The sequence below is a fragment of the Gorilla gorilla genome, chromosome 9, assembly GCF_029281585.2.
Source record: "Gorilla gorilla gorilla isolate KB3781 chromosome 9, NHGRI_mGorGor1-v2.1_pri, whole genome shotgun sequence".
NCBI lineage: Eukaryota > Metazoa > Chordata > Mammalia > Primates > Hominidae > Gorilla > Gorilla gorilla.
Window position 1 is genome coordinate 53,834,383 of NC_073233.2, and position 21,950 is coordinate 53,856,332.

Genomic DNA, 21,950 nt, shown 5'->3' on the forward strand with positions numbered 1-21,950 from the left:
AGTGAGACCCTGTCTCAAAAAGAAAAAAAAAAAAAAAGGAATGCAAAGAACTTCCTTGTCCCTTCCACCATGCAAGAACACAGCAAGAAGACTCCATCTGTGAACAAGAATGTGCGCCCTCACCAGACACCCAATCTGCAGGTGCCTTGATCTTGGACTTCCCAGCCTCCAAAACTGTGACGTATCAATTCCTGTTGTTTACAAGCCACCCAGTCTGTTTCGTTACAACAGCCCAAACGGACTAAGCCTTCAACACGGGAATCTGGGGGGACACGATTCGTCTATAGCAGCTTCCCACCAGGCTTTCCAAACTGTGTGTTTCCTGTTTATCATATACCCTCCCACCCACTGCACGTCAGCTTCTCACTGCAGGGATCGCGTCTCTGTGGCATCCCAAGTTCCTGGAGGGGCTGCTGGAGGCCCTTGTACATATGTGCAGAGGAAACGCTTGCGTCTGAGGAAGCTCCCGTGGGGCGCCTCACTCCCACTCTCCCCACTCCTCAGACCTTGGGCATGGAAAGTCGGAATCCCTGGGACCAGGTACAAACAGTTTATTTTTCTATAAAGAGCAAAGTACAAAGAGGCAGGGAGGGGAGCTGGGCCCAGGGGAGCAGCCGTGGGCAGGCCCCAAGGCCTTGGCTGTGGTGAGGATGACCTGGCAGCTGCCCCAGGAGTAAATGGGCCTCTGGCGTGCAGTGGAGAAAGAGCAGGAGTGGCGAGGAGGAAGCCCACGCCTGCTGCCAGGAGTCATACAAAGCCAGGCTTCATGGATGAGCGGCGGCAGTTGGGACAGCTCCGGGTCCCGTTGTTCTGCAGGCACCTGGGGAGGCAAAGGGCCCTGTCCACTCCCCTGAGGCCTGTCCTTCCCTCCGGGCCCTGGGCCCTCTCTTCCTTCCTTGCCTGCCCTCTGCAGGGGCTGGGATGCATCCTGGTGGCTGTTCAGCAGCAGTGGAAGGGAAGGGGACGGTCCCCCCAGGCTCCCACTGCACCCGGCTTGCCCCTCTCCTCCTCTGCCCCAGGGACCTCCAGGGCAGAGCAGGGGCTGGGAGTTGAGAGGATGGGATGGAGCCAGACCCAGGGCAGGTCTGGCCCTGGACGTCCGACCTAATGACCTTTGAGGGGCCTCTCTGACTTCTCTTTGGGGATTATGAAAAGAATGGCCACAGATCTCAGCTCACTGCAGCCTCTGCCTCCCGGGTTCAAGTGATTCTCCTGCCTCAGCCTCCCGAGTAGCTGGGATTACAGGCTCCCACCACCATGCCTGGGTAATTTTTGTATTTTTAGTAGAGACGGGGTTTCACCATGTTGGCCAAGATGATCTTGAACTCTGGGGCTCAAGTGATCAGCCCGCCTCGGCCTCCCAAAGTGCTTGCGAGACAGACGTGAGGCACCACGCCTGGCCAAGGTTAAGTGTTTGCTATTAGTATTATTGCTGTGATTAAGCCAGCTGGGCCCTAGAGTGCCCCGAAGAGATCCTGCCCACCCCTGTCCACCCCCCCAGGAGCCCCCACCTGAGGTGGAAGATGTGGGAGCAGGGTAGGGCCTGCAGCCGGCTGTTCTTCTCGCCTATGGATTCGCCGCACAGGCCGCAGTAGAGCTCCATCTCCTCCACGCACTCGTGGAACCTCACAACGTGCGCCCGCAGTTCCCGCTGCAGCCCTTTGCTGCGGTAAATGCTCTCGCTCAGACAGTGCAGCTTGAGCTGGCTCAGCTGGGGCCCGCAGGAGTGGAGAGCGGCAGTGGGGGATGAGAACAAAGTCAGTGCAGGTAGGCTCCAGTCTCAGCCACTTCCCTGTCTTGCTGATGTACCTCGGAAAAATGTCCTGCCCTCTCTGGGACCTTGCTTCCTTTCATGCAGAATGAGGGGGTGGGTGAGATCAGAAGTCTTCACCCCCCAGAACTGCCTGGAGACCCCATGTTTTTGAAAGATTTTATGACCAAACCTGGTGCACAGACTCCATAATAATTTGCGGCAAGGCGCCGTGGCTCATGCCTGTAATCCCAGCACTTGGGGAGGCCGAGGCAGGTGGATCACCTGAGGCCAGGAGTTCGAGACCAGCCTGGCCAACACGGCGAAACCCCATCTCTACTAAAAATACAAAAATTAGCCGGGGGTGGTGGCGAGTGCCTGTAATCCCTGCTACTCAGGAGACTGAGGCAGGAGAATCGCTTGAACCCAGGAGGTGGAGGTTGCAGTAAGCCGAGATCGCACCACTGCACTCCAGCCTGGGCTCTAAGAGTGAAACTCCGTCTCAAAAAAAATAATAATTAATCTGCTTTCCTGTTTTTATTAATTAAATATACACACAATAGCTCATCAGCATTTCTGATCAGCCTGATACCCAGGTAAACCAGAGTGGCTATAATCCAACCAAATTTTGGCATTTTGGTTGCACTGTGCACAGGATCTCATAGAAATGCACATCTGGAAGGCTTTGAGAAGTGGTGAACCTGTTTTCAAGATTTTAAGGTTTTAATAAGATTATGACGATTTTTTGTTTGTTTGTTTTTGTTTTTAGATGGAGTCTTGCTCTGTCACCCAGGCTGGAGTACAGTGGCACAATCTTGGTTCATGGCAACCTCCACCTCCCGGGTTCAAGTGATTCTCCTGCCTCAGCCTCCCAAGCAGCTGGGATTACAGGCGTGCACTACCACACCTGGCTAATTTTTGTATTTTTAGTAGAGACGGGGTTTCACCATGTTGGTCAGGCTGACCTCAGGTGATCTGCCCACCTCGGCCTCCCAAAATGCAGGTGTGAGCCACCGCACCCGGCCTTGGTTTTGGTTTTTAGGCCATGCTAATCTTCTCTGTATTGTTCCAGTTTCAGAATATGGGCTGCCAAAGCAAGCACTAGATACCATTATTAAATTTGGAACATGGGCTTTGTAGTTAAAACAGACAAGCTAGTAGGTGTGGGACCTTGGACGCCTCTTTGAGCCTCACTTTTCCTCATCTGTAAAATGGGGCTTGCTGTACCCACCTCACAGGGAGAGAGTGAGGACTGGACCCAGTACCCATAAGGACCCTGTGTGTGCTCAGTGCTCAGGGAGTGGAGGCCACTGTTAGGAGTTTTTGTTTGTTTTGAGATAAGGTCTCACTCTGTTACCCAGGCTGGAGTGCAGTGGAGCAATCACAGCTCACTGCAGCCTTGACCTCCTGGGCTCAAGCTGTCCTCCCACCTCAGCCTCCCAAGTAGTTGGGACCTCAGGTGTGTGCCACCACAGCTGGCTAATTTTTAAACATTTTTTGTAGAGGCCAGGCCTGGTGGCTCATGCCTGTAATCCCAGCACTTTGGGAGGCCGAGGCAGGTGCATCACCTGAGGTCAGGAGTTTGAGACAAGCCTGGCCAACACAGTGAATCCCCATCTCTACAAAAAATACAAAAATTAGCCCAGTGTGGTGGCGGGTGCCTATAATCCCAGCTACTCAGGAGGCTGAGGCAGGAGAATCACTTCAACCTGGGAGGCAGAGGTTGCAGTAAGCTGGGATCGCGCTATTGCACTCCAGCCTGGGAGACAAGAGCGAAACTCAATCTCAAAAATGTTTTTTTCTTTTCTTTTCTTTTCTTTTTTTTTTTAGAGCATGGGTCTCATTATGTAGCCCAGGCTGCTCTCGAACTTCTGGGCTCAAGTGATCCTCCTACCTCGGCCTCCCAAAATGCTAGGATTATAGATGTGAGCCACCGTGTCCAGCCCACTGTTAGGAGTTTTAATCAACATCAGGAAGCTTCTGAGGAATTCTGCTATCCTCCAAGCTATGAAACTTCTGCCCTGCCCTCAGAAGTGCTCTGTGTGTGGCAGAGAAAGAGCCAGAGTATGGGGTTGGCTGCAGGCAGCTCCCAGCATCAGGAAGGGTTCATGACGTGAGTAGGCTCAGGAAGGCCCTTCCCCAGACCCAAGTTCCCCACTTGGGCCCTTGACCCCAGATCCAGGACACAGAATCAAGTCTGACCTTGTTCCCCACCTCCTCGGCCAGATCCTGGGCTCTCTCGATGGCATCCAGAGCCTGGAAGGTGAGCATAGGCCAGGGCTGCGGGCAGAGCTGTCTGACAGGCCTTGCTCACAGGGAAGCACAGGGTAGGGGGGCAGGCCTAGGGAGGGTGACATGGCAGCTGCCCTGTGTGTGAAGGCAGCAGGAAGAGACTAGGGCACAGTCATAGGGGCTGTGTGGGCAAGTGACCTCCTGCCTCAGTTTACCCAGGGTTCCAGCCCTTTACTAGCTGTGGGTCCTGGGGCAAGTGATGGGCCTTCTCTGAGCCTGGAAAATGACCAGGAATGTCCTGGCCTCGTAGGATCAGGGTGAGGCTGACGTCAGACAAAGTGGCTGAAAGAGCCGGCTGACCTACTGGCCCCAAGTGGGGAGCGCTGGGAGGGCTGGAGGCTGTGGGAAAGGCCCGACCTCACCTTGTCCAGTGCCTTCCTGGCCACCCAGCACTTGGCCACACCCAGCAGCGCCTGCACCTGCCCCAGGCGGTTTCCGATCTCGGTCATGATGCTCATGGCGGAGTCGTACCTGGGGAAGGCTGTCTGCAGAGCCAGGTGGGGGATGGAATCAGGCTGCATCAGGCCTGTGCCCCTGCCCCCTGCCCCCAGCCCCTGCATCCCGGTGACCTCACCTCCAGGTCCCCACGGCTCCGGTGGATGTCAGCGAAGCAGAGCAGGCAGAGCGCCTGCAGTGGCCGGTCCCCATGCTGCAGCGCGATCTTCATAGACTCCTGCGAGGGAGGCCAGTGGCTCAGGCCTATTCCTCTGCCACCACCACTGGAGTGCCCTCCCCTCAACAGGCCCCTCTGAAGGGACAGCCCAGGGAAGCAACATCCTTAGAGCCTAGTGAATCTATCATGGTGCTGAGGGCTCACACACTGAACCACTGAAGTCACAGCACCCAGCAAGGTGGGTGGAAAGTGAGGCTCAAAGAGAAGTGACTTGACTGGGGTCACCCAGTAAGTGACAAAGCTGGGATGTGAACCCAGGCCAGTGGGACTCCAGAAACTGGCCCTCTTCCGTCTCTACCCTTCAAAGTACCCCATATAGGGTGTTGGGGCAGAAGGAAGCCCCCTCCCCTGCAGACGGATTGGAAGGGAGTGGGTTTGGGATGAGGATGGGGTACAAATGTTTCCTTCAGGGGCTCAGCTGTAGAGAGCTCATCTCATTTAAAAAATAAAAACTGGGCCAGGCACAAGTGGCTCATGCCTGGAATCCCAGCACTTTGGGAGGCCAAGACACGAGGATCGCTTCAGCACAGGAGTTGGAGAAGGCCTGGGTGACTTAGTGAGACCCCGTCTCTACAAAAATAAAATTAGCTGTGCATGGTGGTGCACGCCTGTAGAGAGGCTGGGCCAGAGGCAAGCCCTAGGGGGCTTCCAGGGGCTGATTTGGAAGAAGGAAGCCCTGCTGTCCCAGGCCCCAGCCCCTGGCCCACACCACCTCATCCCCGACCTGCCCCCTTCCCCGCTGCCCCACCTCACAACACTCCATGGCACTGCCCAGGTGGCCCAGCAGGCGATAGGCCACGGCCATGTGGTACTGGCTCATGGCCCGGTACTTCAGGCTCCAGCCTTTGCCATAGTTGTTGACAAGCTCTGCCGCCTTGCAGGGGAAGAACAGGGCTTTCTCGTAGTCCTGCAGGGGACATGGAATGGAAGGAGGCAAACTGAGTGGCAGAGGCTGCCCCAAGTCAAGGGCTCCTGGGCTAGGTTTCTCTAACAGCAGGTAGGGGCAGGGGGCCCGAGTGTCTGCTCATTCATTGTGACATCCAGGACAAGAGTGGCCCGGTAGAGGGAACAGCCAGCGCAAAGGTGTCGCTCCGTGGACTCAGGGATTCTCATCTGGTTTGTGACGCATCCCAAGAGCCTAGCACAGTTCTTGGCACTTGGTAGATGCACAATAAATATTTGTTGAGTGAATGAATGAAAAGACAAGAAAATACAGTTGGCTTCTCTTTTCTCCCAATGCCAAATGGGCTCCTCAGCTTCAGAGATGCACAGGGATGGGAGATACCAGATCCCTCCACTAGAGCTTGCCTGCTGGCACCCGGAAGCAGGTGTTCACTGAAGCTCAGTGGCAGACTGGCAGCACAACAGGCTCAAAAGAACATCAGACAGACTCAGCGAGGCGATGCAACCATTGGCTTGTACTTTCTCCTCAAGCTTCCAAATGCATTTTCTACCTGCCCATGGTCAGCTGATGACCTCGCCTCAACTCCACGAGGAAAAGGAAGAAAATCAGGGAGAAGCTCCTTCCCCTCCTGTCTCCACCAGATCTCCCATCTCCGCACCTCTGCTCCCACGCTCCCTGCCTCCTTTCCTGTCACTGTGGAGGATGGCTCCTGTTCCCATCAAATGCCAGCCCCCGATGAGCAGTCTCTGCATCGTCAGGTTCTCTTTCTACAGAATCTTTCCCATCCACGTGCAAACATGTCTGGCATTTCTCATCTCATTTAAAAAATAAAAACTGGGCCAGGCACAGTGGTTCACGCCTGGAATCCCAGCACTTTGGGAGGCCAAGACAGGAGGATCGCTTGAGCACAGGAGTTGGAGAATGGCCTGGGCAACTTAGTGAGACCCTGTCTCTACAAAAATAAAATCAGCTGTGCATGGTGGTGCACGCCTGTAGTTCCAAGCTACTCAAGAGGCTGAGGTGGGAGAATCACTTGAGCACAGGAGGTCGAGGATACGGTGAGCTGAGATTGCACCACTGCACTCCAGCCTGGGTGACAGAGGCAGACTCTGTCTCACAAAAAAAAAAAAAAAAAAAAAAAGAAAAGAAAAGAAGGAAAGAAAAAAGAAAACTAACCCACCTTCTCTTGACGTCATTTCCCTTCAGCTAAAGCCCCATTTCACTGTTCTTTTTCAAGGTAAATCTATTTGATCTTTCACTTAATATTTAACAAGCAGCTCCAAGTTAACATGACCAAAAGAGAAGTGTCAATAACCCCCCCAAAAAACCCTTTTCCTAATATGCCTTATTACATACTTTTAAATTTGAAGCCATATAAATGTTTTACAGGTTAAAAAATTAAATTTAATTTGAAAAATACCTAAAAATAGAAAATGGAGGTCAGGTGCAATGGCTCATGTCTGTAATCCCAGCACTCGGGGAAGCTGAGTTGGGAGAACAGCTTGAGGCCAGGAGTTCAAGATCAACCTGGGCAACATTGCAAGACCACTGTCTCTATAAAAAATTTAAAAATTAGCCAGATGTGGAAGAATGTGCCTGTAGTCCCAGCTACTCAGGAAGCTGAGGAGGGAGGATCGCTTGAACACAGGAGTTTTAGGTTACAGTGAACCGTGATTGAGCCACTGCACTCCATCCTGGGTGACAGAGCAAGATCCTGTCTCAAAAAAAACAAAAACAAACAAACAAACAAAAACCTAAGGCTGGGTGCAGTGGCTCATGCCTGTAATCCCAGCACTTTGGGAGGCCGAGGTGGGCAGATCACGAAGTCAGGAGATCGAGACCATCCTGGCTAATATGGTGAAACCCCATCTCCACTAAAATACAAAAAAACTAGCCAGGTGTGGTGACAAGTGCCTGTGGTCCCAGCTACTTGGGAGGCTGAGGCAGGAGAATCACTTGAATCTGGGAGACAGAGGTTGCAGTGAGCCGAGATTGCGCCACTGCACTCCAGCCTGGGCAACAGAGCAAGACACTGTCTCAAAAAAAAAAAAAAAAGTAAATAAATGTCCCTAACTGTGTGTCATATTACTACAACCACACACACAAATAATTATTTTGGCCAGGCGCAGTGGCTTATGCCTGTAATCCCAGCACTTTGGGAGGCCGAGGTGGGTGGACTACAAGGTCAAGAGATCCAGACCATCCTGGCTAACATGGTGAAACCCCGTCTCTACTAGAAATACACACACAAAAAAAATTAGCGGGGCGTGGTGGCAGGCGCCTGTAGTCCCAGCTACTCGGGAGGCTGAGGCAGGAGAATGGCGTGAACCTGGGAGGCGGAGGGTGCAGTGGCCGAGATCGTGCCACTGCACTCCAGCCTGGGTGACAGAGTAAGACTCCGTCTCTAAAAAAAAATATGTATATTATTTCAATGACTTTGGAACAAAAGTACTCAATTTACCCATAGTGGGATATATTACAAAAACAAGGCTGGGCACAGTGGCTCACACCGGTAATCCCAGCACTTTGGGAGGCTGAAGCGGGTGGATCACCAGGTCAAGAGATTGAGACCATCCTGGCCAACATGGTGAAACCCCGTTCTCTACTAAAAATACAGAAAATTAGCTGGGCATAGTGGCGTGTGCCGGTAGTCCCAGCTACTCGGAAGGCTGAGCCAGGAGAATTGCTTGAACCCGGGAGGCAGAAGTTGCAGTGAGCCGAGATTGAGCCACTGCACTCCAGCCTAGGCAACAGAGCAAGACTGTCTCAAAAAAAAAAAAAAAAAAAAAAAAAGCCAAAAGAACAGCAAATAAATCTTAAACTTCATTCAGTTGTCTTTATTTTCTAGAGTAATATTGGTATTGTCTTTTGGAATTATTTTACGTATTTTGTAGGGTAAAGCAAATATTTAATTATGTGGTTAGAAACTAAGATTTTTCATCTAAGAGAAAAGACAATCAAGTTTAAAATAAGTTAAGGAGAGCTCCTGAAACATTAGATTTGAATTGGAAATGTCAGTATAAACTTCAGTTATTCTGATAACTGAAAAGATTTAGAAGCACGGATATCCCACTAGCAATGAACACCCCACAAGCCCACACTTGGGCTTTTTTTTTCTCTCTCACACAGGGTCTTGCTCTGTTGCCCAGGCTGGAGTGCAGTGGAGCACTCATGGCTCACTGCAGCCTCAAACTCCTGGGCTTAAGCGATCCTCCCGCCTCAGCCTCCTGAGTAGCTGAAACAATAGGTGTGAGCCACCATGTCTGGTTCATTTTTAAAGTTTTGTGCAGATGGGGTCTTGCTATGCGACTCAAGCTGCTCTCAAACTCCTGGGCTCAAGCAATCCTTCTGCTTGGCCTCTCAAAGTGCTCAGATTATAGGCATGAGCCTTGCCAAATTAAAAAAAAAAAAACTGTTTGTAGACGCTGGTCTGGAACTCCTGGTCTTGAGCGATCCTCACCCCTCAGCTTCTCAAAGTGCTAGGATTACAAGTGTGAGCCACCATGCCTAGCTTACTTTTCTTCAGAATTAAAAAGGTTTTTAAAAACCCCTGTCCCGCCCCAGTCCTATCTCATCTCACTGAATGGCTCCCCCTTACATCTGCTTCCTAAAAACAAAGTCCTGGCTGTCATCCTTGGTGACTCGTTTCCTCCCATCCCACCTTGGATCCATCAGCATTTATCCACTCACTAACTCCAAGATTTATTAAGCATCTACTGGGGCCAGGCATTAAATCCCCCATGGACCAAGCACAGCACAGATACCTGAGGGGAAAGGGAACAAAAATACCCAGGGTCGGCTGGGTGCGGTGGCTCACGCCTGTAATCCCAGAACTTTGGGAGGCCAAGACGGGCGGATCCCTGAGGTCAGGAGTTCAAGACCAGCCTGGCCAACATGGTGAAACCCCATTTCTACTAAAAACACAAAAATTAGCCGGGCGTGGTGGTATACGCCTGTAGTCCCAGCTACTTGGGAGGCTGGGGCAGGAGAATCGCTTGAACCCAGGAGGCGGAGGTTGCAGTGAGCCGAGATGGCACCACTGCACTCCAGCCTGGGTGACAAGAGCAAAACTCTGCCCCTGCCCCCGCCAAAAAATACCCAGGATCAGAACCTGCTGTGGCTGACCCTATCAGTTCCTTCACAGTTGGCCCTCCTCCTCTCACCTCTCTACCTCCGCACACACCTGAGACATGCCTGGCAGCCATGCTGGCCTCTGTCCTTCCTGGAACATTCCAGGAAACATTCCAGGATGCTCCCCCAGGGTCCAGCTTGGCTTTAGGGGTTCGCCCATTTTTGCCTAGAATGCTCTCTCACCAGATTTTTGCATGGCGCACCCTCTCTTCTTCAAGCCATCAAACATCACCTCTGCGAGGCCCTCCGACCACTATATTTGAAATTATGACACCCCCATGCCCAGTGCTGCCAGCCCTTTGCCCCACTTCGCTTTCTCCTAACCACTTGACTTCCTGACTGTGTTGATCGTCTTTCTTCCCCAACTAGAATGCAACCCTCATGAGGACGGGGACTTGGCTGTTTTTCTCACTGCTACACCCTGGGTCAACAGTCTTGGGATACAGTAGCTGGTCAATAAATATTTGATGACTGACTCCATACAACCCCACTGTAAGGTGAGTCCTATTCTCCTTCATTTTACAGATCTCTCCCAAGGTTCAGAGAGGAGAGGTGACTTGCCCAAGACCACACAGCAAACATGGCAGTGCAGGCCGCTGGCCTGTCCTCACAGAGGAGCCTCCCATTATTCCTCCAGGAAGTCAGACAGATCAAGGTTTGAATCCTGGCTCTGCCCTTGCTGGCTTCCTGGCCAAATTGTTACCTTCCTGGATAAGCCTTTTTGCTCTCTGATTCTTACTCTCCTCAGCCCTCCCTAAAAGGAGGACTGAATGAGGTAGTGCCACAGGGTGTGTGCCTCATGAGAGGGGAGCCCCAAAACCCTCCACTGCTGTCCCCCTGGGGTGCAGGCCCACCTTGACCTGGGCATAGAAGCTGCCCAGGCTGCAGCACACGCGGCACTCGAGCATGGCGTCATCATTGTTGTGGGCGTAGCGCAGGGCCTTCTCGAAGCTCTCCAGGGCCTTCTGGAAGACGCTGAGGCCCAGGAAGGCATTGCCCATGCTCAGGCTGACCTGGCCTCCGAGCTGGGCACCTGCCCTGGTACCAGGCAGCCCAAGGCAGGTCTTGCAGTAGGAGATGGTCTTGTGAAACTCGCACAGCTTCTCGTTGCTGCGTGCCAGGTTCAGGTAGCTCTCCAGGAGGAAGTCGGCATCCTCCAGCTCCCGGGCCGTGTCGATCTGGACCACAGCGAACTGCACACCGCGACGGTGGGCAGGTGGTGCTCAGCCTGGACTCTGAGCCTTGGACCCCAGCCTGCACTGCAGGCTCAGACCTGGAGGCCCCACACCCACCCCCCAGCCTCACACCCAAAGCAGCAGATCCCAAAGCTTCAGACCCAGAGCTTCTACCCGCCAGCCTCAGCTACCTTCGCTACACCCCAGCCTCACCTCCCAAGCTCAGGCTCGCAGCCTTCACCTTCTATCCCAAGCCTCAGATCTGGAGTCTCCACCACCCACCCACCCCCAGCCGCAACCCTGGAGCCCACACCCCGCCAGGCTCAGATACAGAACACCAGACAGGAAGGCTGAAACCTACAATGGGCTTGAGACCCACAAACCCTCGACCCTGAGGCTGGAGAACCTCAGTCTCAGAGACTCGGGCACCACAGTTCAAGGCCACAGGCCTGAATCTGATGCCAAGACTCAGTATCTAAGACTCAGGGCCTTAGATATAAATTCAGAGCCTCGGGCCCTGGCTGCCAGCCTGTGGGACACAGGGGAACCCGAGGAGGCCGAGAGGGGACTGGGGAGCCTGGGTGACATCCAGCCCCAGCCTGACCCTCGAACGCCCCCAGGCCGGGTAGACCCACCTTCAGCATCTCCTTGTAGCGGCCCATCTCCGAGTGGGCCGTGACCAGGCAGCCCAGCACGCGGAAGCGCCCCATGAGGTCCGAGCTCTTCTCCAGCACCTTTGTCCACACCTGCAATGCCTTCTCTGTCTGGTTGGACTGGTACAGCTGGAGCCCCTTCTCGATCTGCTGCTTGGTCTGGTCCTGCCCCATCCTCCCCAAGCCCTGTGCCCCACGTGGGGTGATCCCTGGTGGCTCCGTGCTTCTAGGCACTCATGGGGCAGGAATCACAGTGCCAGCTGCCTCCCGAAACATGGGAACAAAAGCAGCATCGGGTGGGAGCCGGAGTGGGGCCTGGATGGAGAGCAGGCGCCACCCTGGGAACAAAGCTGGTTCAGCCTGTCTGCAGCTGTCGCTGCCAGTTGGGGCCACATGGCCTCTGAGGAATGTCAGCAGCAAGGTCATGTGGGCCTCTGCTGCACCCACCCACGAGCTGGGACGTGGCTTCCCTGAGCATACAGGCACCTTGCCACCTGGGCACCCCCTTGGGCGTCCCTTCGGCACCTCCGACACTGACCCTGACCGCCCTGGCAGCACGGGCCCTCCCAGCAGCCTTACCAAGGGGCCAGCTCCAGCAAGTGGGCAGGCCTTGGGCCAGAGGTGCTTGGGGGAAGGAGAGCGAGGCTGGACCTGCAGGTCCGGAGAAGCCAGGTGAGCGCCCAGCCCTGCTTCTCCCCCATCAAGACACCCCCGACCGCAGCATCCCCTGGCTCTGTTCCTGAAATTCACTGAGCACCGTGGGTCACTCATCCAGGCCCAGGCTGACACCATTCACCAACTCTCACCTTAGAGAGTCTGGGAAAGACCTCCAGCTGGTGAAAGGCCTGAGCTCTAGCCTGGCTTCCTTCGAACTCCCAGTGGGACCCTAGCCAAGTGACCTGGCACCGTGGACTGAAGAGAGGAATGGTACCTGGCTCACTGGACTGCTATGAGAACTCAATGACGAAAGAGTTGAGAAGGACTTAGGACAGTGCCCGGCACAGGAAACCCCGTATGTGCTGCAAGAGGCTATTTTGCTCCATGGCAAATCCCCACCCGGGCCAGAACTCAGCCCTTGAAGTTTCAATGTCTCACTTCCAATCCCAACCCCGGGCTGAAAGGATCCTCATAATGAGATTTAACACCAGATACTGTGGAGAAGGGCAAGGTCTTATGTAGTATTGGGGCCCCCGCTAGCAGGCCAGCTCATCCAGCCCCCCTTTCTCCTCTCTCTGCATGCCAGCCTTCTTCCTGCCCCAGGGCAAAAGTTTATCCTTTCTGGCTGGGCAATTCAGTGGTTTTTAGTATATTCACAGAGATGCACATTAATTGCCACTAATTCCAGAACATTTTAATCACCCCAAAAAGGAGACGCACACCCATCAGCAGTTACACCACTCCATTCCCCACCTTGATATGACTGAATCATGTCCCCCCGCAACCAAACGCATATGTTTAAGTCCTAACACTCAGTATCTCATAAGGTGACTGTCTTTGGAGACAGGGTCTTTAAAGGGTAATTAAGGTAAAATGAAGTCACATGGTACTTCATCCAGTTAAGACTGGTATCCCCTCCCCCCTTTTTTTGAGACAGGGTCTCACTCTGTCACCTAGGCTGGAGTGCAGTGGTGCAGTCACAGCTCACTGCAACCTCTACCTCCTAGGCTCAAGTGACCCTCCCACCTCAGTCTCCTGGGTAGCTGAGACCACAGCTGTCTAGTTTTTGTAGAGATGGGTTTCACCATGTTGCCCAGGCTGGTCTTGAACTCCTGGAGGTGGAGGTTTCAGTGAGCCGTGATTGTGCCACTGCACTCCAGCCTGAGCACCAGAGCAAGACCTTGTCTCAAAAAATAAATAAACAATAAATTTTTATTTTTAAAAATTATTTTATTTCTGAGACGGAGTTTTGCTCTTGTTGCATAGGCTGGAGTGCAGTGGCACAATCTCAGCTCACTGAGACTTCTACCTCCCGGGTTCAAGCAATTCTCCTGCCTCAGCCTCCCAAGTAGCTGGGATGACAGGTGTATGCCACCACGCCTGGCTAAGTTTTTGTATTTAGTAGAGACAGGGTTTCACCATGTTGGTCAGGCTGGTCTTGAACTCCTGACCTCAGTTGATCCACCTGCCTCAGAGCCTCCCAAAGTATTGGGGTTATAGGCGTGAGCCACCATGCCTGACCACAATACTTTTTTTTGAGACACTTTCCCTCTGTCACCCAGGCTGGAGTGCGGTGGTGCCATCTTGGCACACTGCAACCTTCACCTCCCAGGTTCAAATGATTCTCCTGCCTCAGCCTCCCGAGTAGCTGGGATTACAGCTGCGCACTACCACACCTGGCTAATTTTTGTATTTTTAGTAGAGACGGGGTTTCACCATGTTGGTCAGGCTGGTCTGGAACTCCTGACTTCGTGATCTGCCCACCTCTGCCTCCCAAAGTGTTGGGATTACAGGCGTGAGCCCCCGCACCTGGCCCACAATAAATGTTTAAAAAGGACACAGTCACATAGAAGAAGAGCACGTGAAGACACAGGGAGAAGATGGCTATCTACAAGCCCAGGAGCAAGGCCGTAGAATGAAACCAACTCTGCCAATTCCTTGATCTTGGACTTCTAGCGTCCAGAACTGTGAGAAAATAAATTTCTGTTATTTAAGCCACCTGGTGTCTATGGACCTGTCTATTGTGGACCCTTCACAGGAATAGAATCATACAATATGTGGTCATCTGTGACTGGCTTCTTTAACTTGGTATAATGTTTTCAAGATTCAACTATGTTTTCAACCGTATCAGAACTTCATTACTTATTGTGGTTGGTTAATACTCATTGTCTGGATATACATTTTATTGATTCAGCAGTTAATGGGCATTTGGGTTGTTTCATTTTTGGCTACTGTGAATAATGATGCTATAAAAATTCATGTACAAATTGGGCTGGGCGCGCCTGTAATCCCAGCACACTAGGAGGCTGAAGCAGGCAGATCACTTGAGCCCAGGAGTTGGAGACCAGCCTGGGAAACATAGCGAGACCCCATATCTACAAAAAATACAAAAAAAAAAAAAAAATTAGCTGGGTGTGGTGGTGCACAGCTGTGGTCCCAGCTACTCACGAGGCTGAGGCAGGAGAATCGCTTGAGCCTAGGAGCTCAGACTGCAGTGAGCCGCAATCATGCCACTACACTCCAGCCTGGGTGACAGAGCGAGACCCTGTTTCAAAAAAATAAAAAATTCATGTACATGTAGCTGGCATTACAGGCAATGCCACCACGCCCAGCTAATTTTTATATTTTTAGTAGAGACGGGGTTTCACCATGTTGGCCAGGCTGGTTTCGAACTCCTGTGCTCAAGTGATCAGCTGGCCTCAGCATCCCAAAGTGCTGGGATTACAGGCGTGAGCCACCATGCCCAGCCTCTCTATAATTTTATATTAGTGAGGTTGTTTGCTGAATGTCTTTATTCTTCACTCAAATGAGGTCATATGGCTGGGCCCTAACCCAGGGCAGGACTTTGTCTCCTTCATTACTGACTGTATTCCCAGAGCAAGGCCCGGCACACTGTGGCCCCTCAATAAATGTCAAATATCGGTGAATGGCGAAGAAGGGGAGGAAAGACGGCTTCACCGGGACATTCAGAGCAACTACACGGCCTGCTTCCTGAGAGCCCAGCGGGTCAGAGGGGGCGCTCTGGGGGTCAGAAGGCAAATGCCCCAGGCTCAACAGAGGCAGAGTGGGAGCAGGCCCTGGGACAGGTGGCTAGGCAAGGCCACCTGGACTCCCCACAGGAGTGCTCCTAAGCCTGGGAAAGGGAGGGAGAGCTGGCTGGGGTCTTCTCTCATCTCAGGGAGGCCTGGGTTGATGCTGAGCTGCAGATGGGAGGGAAGCTGGGCCCACAGGGAAGGTGTGAAGGGCCAGCAGATTCTCCCCACTCCAAGGCCCAGACACTATTCACATTGAGTCTCTGGCAGGAAGGAATGGAGGAAGGGTGGCCTGCATCTACACCCCAACAGAGTTGGGGACCACAGCCTTCCTCTTTCCTGGGGAACTCAAATGACCTCAAAACTTGAAAACTTGATGGGATCAAGCTGTCCTTTCCCTGAGACAGGTCTTTGCTCATCTGACTTCAGTGATGGGAATATGCCCATACTTGCTTATTCTAGGTAGCAGAGTACCTTATGTTTCCTTGAAACATTTCATTTCTTCTTTATTATTATTATTTTTTTTGAGATGGAGTTTTTCACTCTTGTCGCCCAGGCTGGAGTGCCCGTGGTGGTGAGAGGTGAAGCCAGCTGGACTTCCTGGGTGGAGTGGTGACTTGGAGAACTTTTCTGTAGCTAACTAGAGGTTTGTAAAATGCACCAATCAGTGCTCTGTAAAAACACACCAATCGGTGCTCCGTAGCTAGCTAGAGATTTGTAAAATGGACCAATCAGCACCCTGTAAAATGGACCAATCAGTGGTCTGTAAAATGGGCCAATCAGCAGGACATGGGCGGAGACAAATAAAGGAATAAAAGCTGCCTCCCCCACCAGCCCATCCCCACCCCCCCCAACAAGCCAGCAGCAGCAACCCGCTCAGGTTCTGTTCCACGCTGTGGGAGCTTTGTTCTTTTGCTCTCCACAATAAATCTTGCTGTTGCTCACTCTTTGAGTCTGCACCACCTTTAACAGCTGTAACACTCACCACAGAGGTCCACGGCTTCATTCTTGAAGTCAGCGGGACCACGAACCCACTAGAAGGAACCAACTGCGGACACAGTGGGATCTCGGCTCACTGCAACCTCTGCCTCCTGGGTTCAAGCAATTCTCCTGCCTCAGCCTCCCAAAAAGCTGGAATTACAGGCGAGCACCACCACACCTGGCTAAGTTTTGCAGTTTTAGTAGAGACGGGGTTCCACCATGTTGGCCAGGCTGGTCTCGAACTTTAGGCCTTAAGTGATCTGCCCGCCTCAGCCTCCCGTGAGCCACCATGCCCGGCCTCAAAAATTTCATTTCTGAGCACGTTTTCCAGAAATCAGCGACTGTAGTTTACTTGTCTTTGTACTACTAGTAACTAACGGCACGGCCCCTGGCAAGGTAAGAGGAGACCAACAGAGAATCCTATCTAACATTCTAACATTTTCTGAGTTAAGCATTTCTTCCAGTTTACAAATGAGGAAACTGAGGCATGGAGAGGTAAGGTGACCTGCCCAAGACTACACTGCCATCTGCTGGTCCTAGACAGCTGGGACCAGAAGCAGTGTGGTCGTAGGAGTCTCGTTCTTTTTTTTTTTTTTTTTGAGATGGAATCTAGCTCTGTTGCCGAGGCTGGAGTGCAGTGGCGCAATCCTGGCTCACTGCAACCTCCACCTCCCGGGTTCAAGCGATTCTCGTGCCTCAGCCTCCTGAGTAGCTGGAATTATAGGTACGTGCCACCACTCTTGGCTAATTTTTTTTTTTTTTTTGTATTTTTAGTAGAGACGGGGTTTCATCATGTTGTCCAGGCTGGTCTCGAACTCCTGACCTCAGGTGATATGCCTGCCTCGGCTTCCCAAAGTGCTGGGATTACAGGTGTGAGTCAACACACCTGGCCAGGACTCCCATTCTTAACCATTATACTGTACTAGAAAGGAGGCGAGGACAAGGGAGATGGAGAAAGTGGAGAACAGAACAATAGTTTTCCGGAATTCATTGCGATCTTTACCTGAAGCACAGCAAAGTCACTGGGAACTTATCCAAAGCTGTAGCCTGGGTGGGCAGAAGGCATGTATTAAGGAGAGGGTAAAGAGTTAAGACTTGCTTACCAATGCCCAGTAGATGAAAAGCCCTGGAAGGTGTTAGGGAACAGCCACAAAATGAAATGGTCTTTTCAGGGCCACTTAACCTCACAAGGTGGTGAGACAGTCGGGGGATTCAGGGCTATCACCAGAGTGCCTGCTGGGCCAGGTACCAGCTGCACACCTCACATTTTAGATCCCTGTTTTATAATCAAAAGTAGAAAATTAAGTTTGGGCCTGAAGTAAGAGTCACACTCTGGCATGTGAGGACTAAATATTTCTGAGTTGGTTGGCAACATTTGTTATCTAGGAGATTTTACATAAAAATCTACATTTCCTTGCTTTTCTTGAAGAGTGGAAGCTTGGCCTGGTGCAGGGGCTCACTCCTGTAATCCCAGCACTTTGGGAAGCTGAGGCTGGCAGATCACCTGAGCTCAAGAGTTCGAGACCAGCCTGGCCAATATGATGAAACTTCGTCTCCATGGAAAATAGAAAAAATTAGCCAGGCATGGTGGCATGCACCTGTGGTCCCAGCTACTCAGGAGGCAGAGGCACGAGAATTGCTTGAACCTGGGAGGTGGAGGTGGCAGTGAGCCGAGATTGTGCCATTGCACTCCAGCCTGGGTGACAAGAGGAAAACTCTGTCTCAAAAAAAAAAAAAAAAAAAAAAAAAGTGGAAACTCACGCATGCTCAGACCTTGACTGCCTACCAACCACTCAAGTAGTCGGGGTCTGGCCCCAAGAGACCATGAATGTCTTACCAATTCATTCATTGGAACCATGCACCCCTGACTCCCTGTTCTCACCTTGACACTGAAGCCAAATGCCACTTGTCTTATGCTGGCCTCCTTTCACACGAGTACATCACAGTTGCAGCCCCTGCTCCAGATGCATGACGAAATGTAACTGAAGGGGACAGTCCCAAGGTCCCTCTACCACGACTATCAGGATTCTTGGGAAGTCTCCCCATCTTACCAAGTTAGTTTCCCCAATTAAAAAGATATGGGCCGGGCGTGGTGGCTCACGCCTGTAATCCCAGCACTTTAAGAGGCTGAGGCAGGCGGATCACAAGGTCAAGAGATCGAGACCATCCTGCCCAACATGGTGACACCCCGTCTCTACTAAAAATACAAAAATTAGCTGGCATGGTGGTGCGTGCCTGTAGTCCCAGCTACGTGGGAGGCTGAAGGAGGAGAATCGCTTGAACCCGGGAGGCGGAGGTTGCAGTGAGTAAAGATTGCACCACTACGCTCCAGCCTGGCGATAGAGCGAGACTCTGTTCCAAAAAAAAAAAAAAAAAAAAAAAAGATATCACCTCTCTGGCAAGTTTTCTGTGAAAATCAAATGAGATGATAAGATAACTTGCTTTGAAAAGAAGCCATTGAACTAACATCCCTCTATTGGCTTATTATTTACGATAGTGAAAAACTAGAAAGAATCTGTGTCTGATAGAAGGGTGTTCATAACCATGAAGTGCTATGTAGACTCTAAATAAGGAAGCAGTAGATACCTGTGTACCCAGATGGGAGGGAGCCCAGGGCATAGTAACTTAAAAAAGCAAGCCGCAGACTGGGCGCGGTGGCTCACGGCTGTAATCCCAGCATTTTGGGAGGCCGAGGCAGGTGGATCACCTGAGGTCAGGAGTTCAAGACCAACCCGACCAACATGGTGAAACCTGGTCTCTAATAAATACAAAAAATTAGTTGGGCATGGTGGCGGTCACCTGTTAATCCCAGCTACTCAGGAGGCTGAGGCAGGAGAATCGCTTGAACCCGGGAGGCAGAGGTTGCAGTGAGCCGAGATCGTGCCACTGCACTCCAGCCTGGCTAACAAGAGTGAGACTCCTTCTAAAAAAAAAAAAAAAAAAAAACAAGCTGCAGAACATTCTGTATATTACGGTGTGATTTTTATTTTATTATTATTATTATTCTTGAGACGGAGTCTCACTCTGTCGCCCAGGCTGAAGTGCACTGGCGCAATCTCAGCTCACTGCAAGCTTCACCTCCCGGGTTCAAGCTAGTCTCCCGCCTCAGGCTCCTGAGTAGCTGGGACTACAGGCGCCTGCCAACACATCCGGCTAATATTTTGTATTTTTAGTAGAGACAGGGTTTCACTGTGTTAGCCAGGATGGCCTGGATCTCCTGACCTTGTCATCTACCCGCCTCGGCCTCCTAAAGTACTGGGATTATAGGCATGAACTACCGCACCTGGCCTTTTTTTTCTGAGATGGAGTTTCGCTCTTGTTGCCCAGGCTGGAGTGCAATGGCGCGATCTCGGCTCATTGCAACCTCCGCCTCCTGGGTTCAAGTGATTCTTCTGCCTCAGCCTCCGAGTAGCTGGGATTACAGGCATGCACCATCATGCCTGGCTAGTTTTGTATTTTTAGTAGAGATGGGGTTTCACTGTGTTAGCCAGGATGGTCTCGATCTCCTGACCTCGTGATCTGCCCGCCTTGGCCTCCCAAAGTGCTGGGATTACAGGCGTGAGCCACTGCGCCCAGCCATCTTTTTTTTTTTTTTTTTAAACAGGGTCTCGCTCTGTTACCCAGGCTGGAGTACAGTGGTGCGATCATGGCTCACTGCAGCCTCAACCTCTTGGGCTCAAGCGATCCTCCCGCTTCAGCCTCCCAAGTGGCTTGGACTACAGGTGTGTGCCATCACACCTGGCTAATTTTTTAAATTTTTTGTAGAGACAGGTCTGTGTTGCCCAGGCTGGTCTCAAACTCCTGGGCTCAAGTAATCCTCCTGCTTCAGCCTCCCAAAGTGCTGGGATTATAGGCATAATCCGAGCTACCATACTCAGCATGATCTCAACATGATTTCATTTTTATTAACAAAAATTACTTATTTTTTGTGTTTATAAGGAAAAATCCGGCCAGGCGCGGTGGCTCACGCCTGTAATCCCAGCACTTTGGGAGGCCGAGGCTGGCAGATCATGAGGTCAGGAGATCCAGACCATCCTGGCTAACATGGTGAAACCCCATCTCCACTAAAAATGCAAAAAATTAGCTGGGCGTGGTGGCGGGTGCCTGTAGTCCCAGCTACTCGGGAGGCTGAGGCAGGAGAATGGCATGCACCCAAGAGGTGGAGCTTGCAGTGAGCCGAGATCGCGCCACTGCACTCCAGCCTGGGTGACAGAGCGAGACTGCGAGGCTCCGTCTCAAAAACAAAAAAAAGAAAAAGAAAAAAGAAAAATCCTGGAAGCATATGACCCCATCTGTTATCAATGGGCTGTGGGATGGGGCATTCGCTCACTTTTAACCATGACTTACTGTTGTTACTAGCGACTTTAATGAGTGCTTGCCAGGGGCAGTAGCTTGGCTATTTGTTTGTGCATTTATTCTTTTTTGAGACGGAGTCTTGCTCTGTTGCCCAGGCTGGAGTGCAGTGACGCCATCTCGGTTCACTGCAAGCTCCGCCTCCCGGGTTCACGCCATTCTCCTGCCTCAGCCTCCTGAGAACCTGGGACTACAGGCACCCGCCACCACTCCCGGCTAATTTTTTTTTGTATTTTTAGTAGAGACGGGGTTTCACCTTGTTAGCCAGGATGGTCTTGATCTGACCTCGTGATCCGCCCGCCTCGGCCTCCCAAAGTGCTGGGATTACAGGTGTGAGCCACCGCGCCCGGCTGTGCATTTATCCTTTTTGTAGAGATGGAGTCTCGCTATGTTGCCTAGGCTGGTTTTGAACTCCTGGGCTCAAGCAATCCCCCTGCCTTCGCCTCCCCATGTGCTGGGATTACAGGCATGAGCCACCACACCCGGCCCCTTTGGCTAGTTTTTGAGACAATCTCTCATCTTCCCAACTGTACCGGGCAGGTGCTTTTGTTTCCATTTAACAGATGAACAATCTGGGGCTGAGAATCAAGTAATTTGTCCAAGGTCACAGCGGTGCTGATGGTAGACTTGGTATTACAGGATTAGGGAATCCTTAAAACAAAGATTTCCCCAACATACTCTAAGCCTTTTGAAGAACCACCTAAATGTTTTGCATTTAATAAAAAAAAATTAAGGCCAGGCGTGGTGGCTCACAAGGTCAGGAGTTCGAGACCAGCCTGACCAACACGGTGAAACCCCGTCTCTACTAAAAACACAAAAATTAGCCAGGCATGGTGGCGCGCGCCTGTAATCCCAGCTACTCAGGAGGCTGAGGCAGGAGAATTGGTTGAACCTGGGAGGCGGAGGTTGCAGTGAGCTGATACCATACCGCTGTACTCCAGCCTGGGCAACAAGAGTGACACTCCATCTCAAAAAAAAAAATTCAAACCCTCACCTGATTTTGTAAACAAGTCATTGCTGTCAGGTGTGTCGGGCTCCAGGCACATCCCATTCTAGGGAAGGGCAGGTTAGTGGCACTCTCAGGGCTGAATGGCCACAGGTAGGCTCCCCTCGCCTGGGGCCTTCCCTGACCGCCAAGGGGGAACCTCTAATAGCACAGGGCCCTGCTACTGAAACAGGTGCTGGCACCAACTTCAAGTGGCAGGGCCCCTGGTGAGCGGACTCAGAAGTTGTATTAGAATTCCTGTAAAGTGGCTCTGAGGGACTTGGCGGTCATTTGTGTTGGATGGTGACAGAAATGTCTACTGAATACTTACCCGCCAGTGTGTGTGGAATGGTGAGGCCTCCAG

At 51.9% G+C, this 21,950-nt stretch overlaps 1 protein-coding gene across 1 annotated transcript; it reads right to left on the bottom strand.

The window, feature by feature from the left end:
* Positions 1–541: 541 nt before the first annotated feature.
* Positions 542–12,761, bottom strand: RAPSN (receptor associated protein of the synapse). Its single transcript, XM_055354902.2, has 8 exons — positions 11,561–12,761; positions 10,605–10,943; positions 5,464–5,622; positions 4,617–4,715; positions 4,405–4,527; positions 3,953–4,006; positions 1,512–1,711; positions 542–820 (listed from the first exon to the last, which is right to left on the bottom strand). Exons 1-8 carry the CDS (start codon positions 11,750–11,752, stop codon positions 748–750), a joined length of 1,239 nt encoding a protein of 412 aa, XP_055210877.1. The 5' UTR covers positions 11,753–12,761; the 3' UTR covers positions 542–747.
* Between the last annotated feature and the right edge of the window lie 9,189 nt (positions 12,762–21,950).

Coding starts and splice junctions, on each gene's coding strand:
- RAPSN (XM_055354902.2), bottom strand. CDS start 11,752: ATGGGGCAGGACCAGACCAAGCAGCAGATCGAGAAGGGGCTCCAGCTG. Junction 5,623..10,604: donor GCTTCTATGCCCAGGTCAAG/GTGGGCCTGCAC, acceptor TGTCCCCTGCAG/GACTACGAGAAAGCCCTGTT. Junction 4,007..4,404: donor CCAGGAAGGCACTGGACAAG/GTGAGGTCGGGC, acceptor CTCACCTTCCAG/GCTCTGGATGCCATCGAGAG.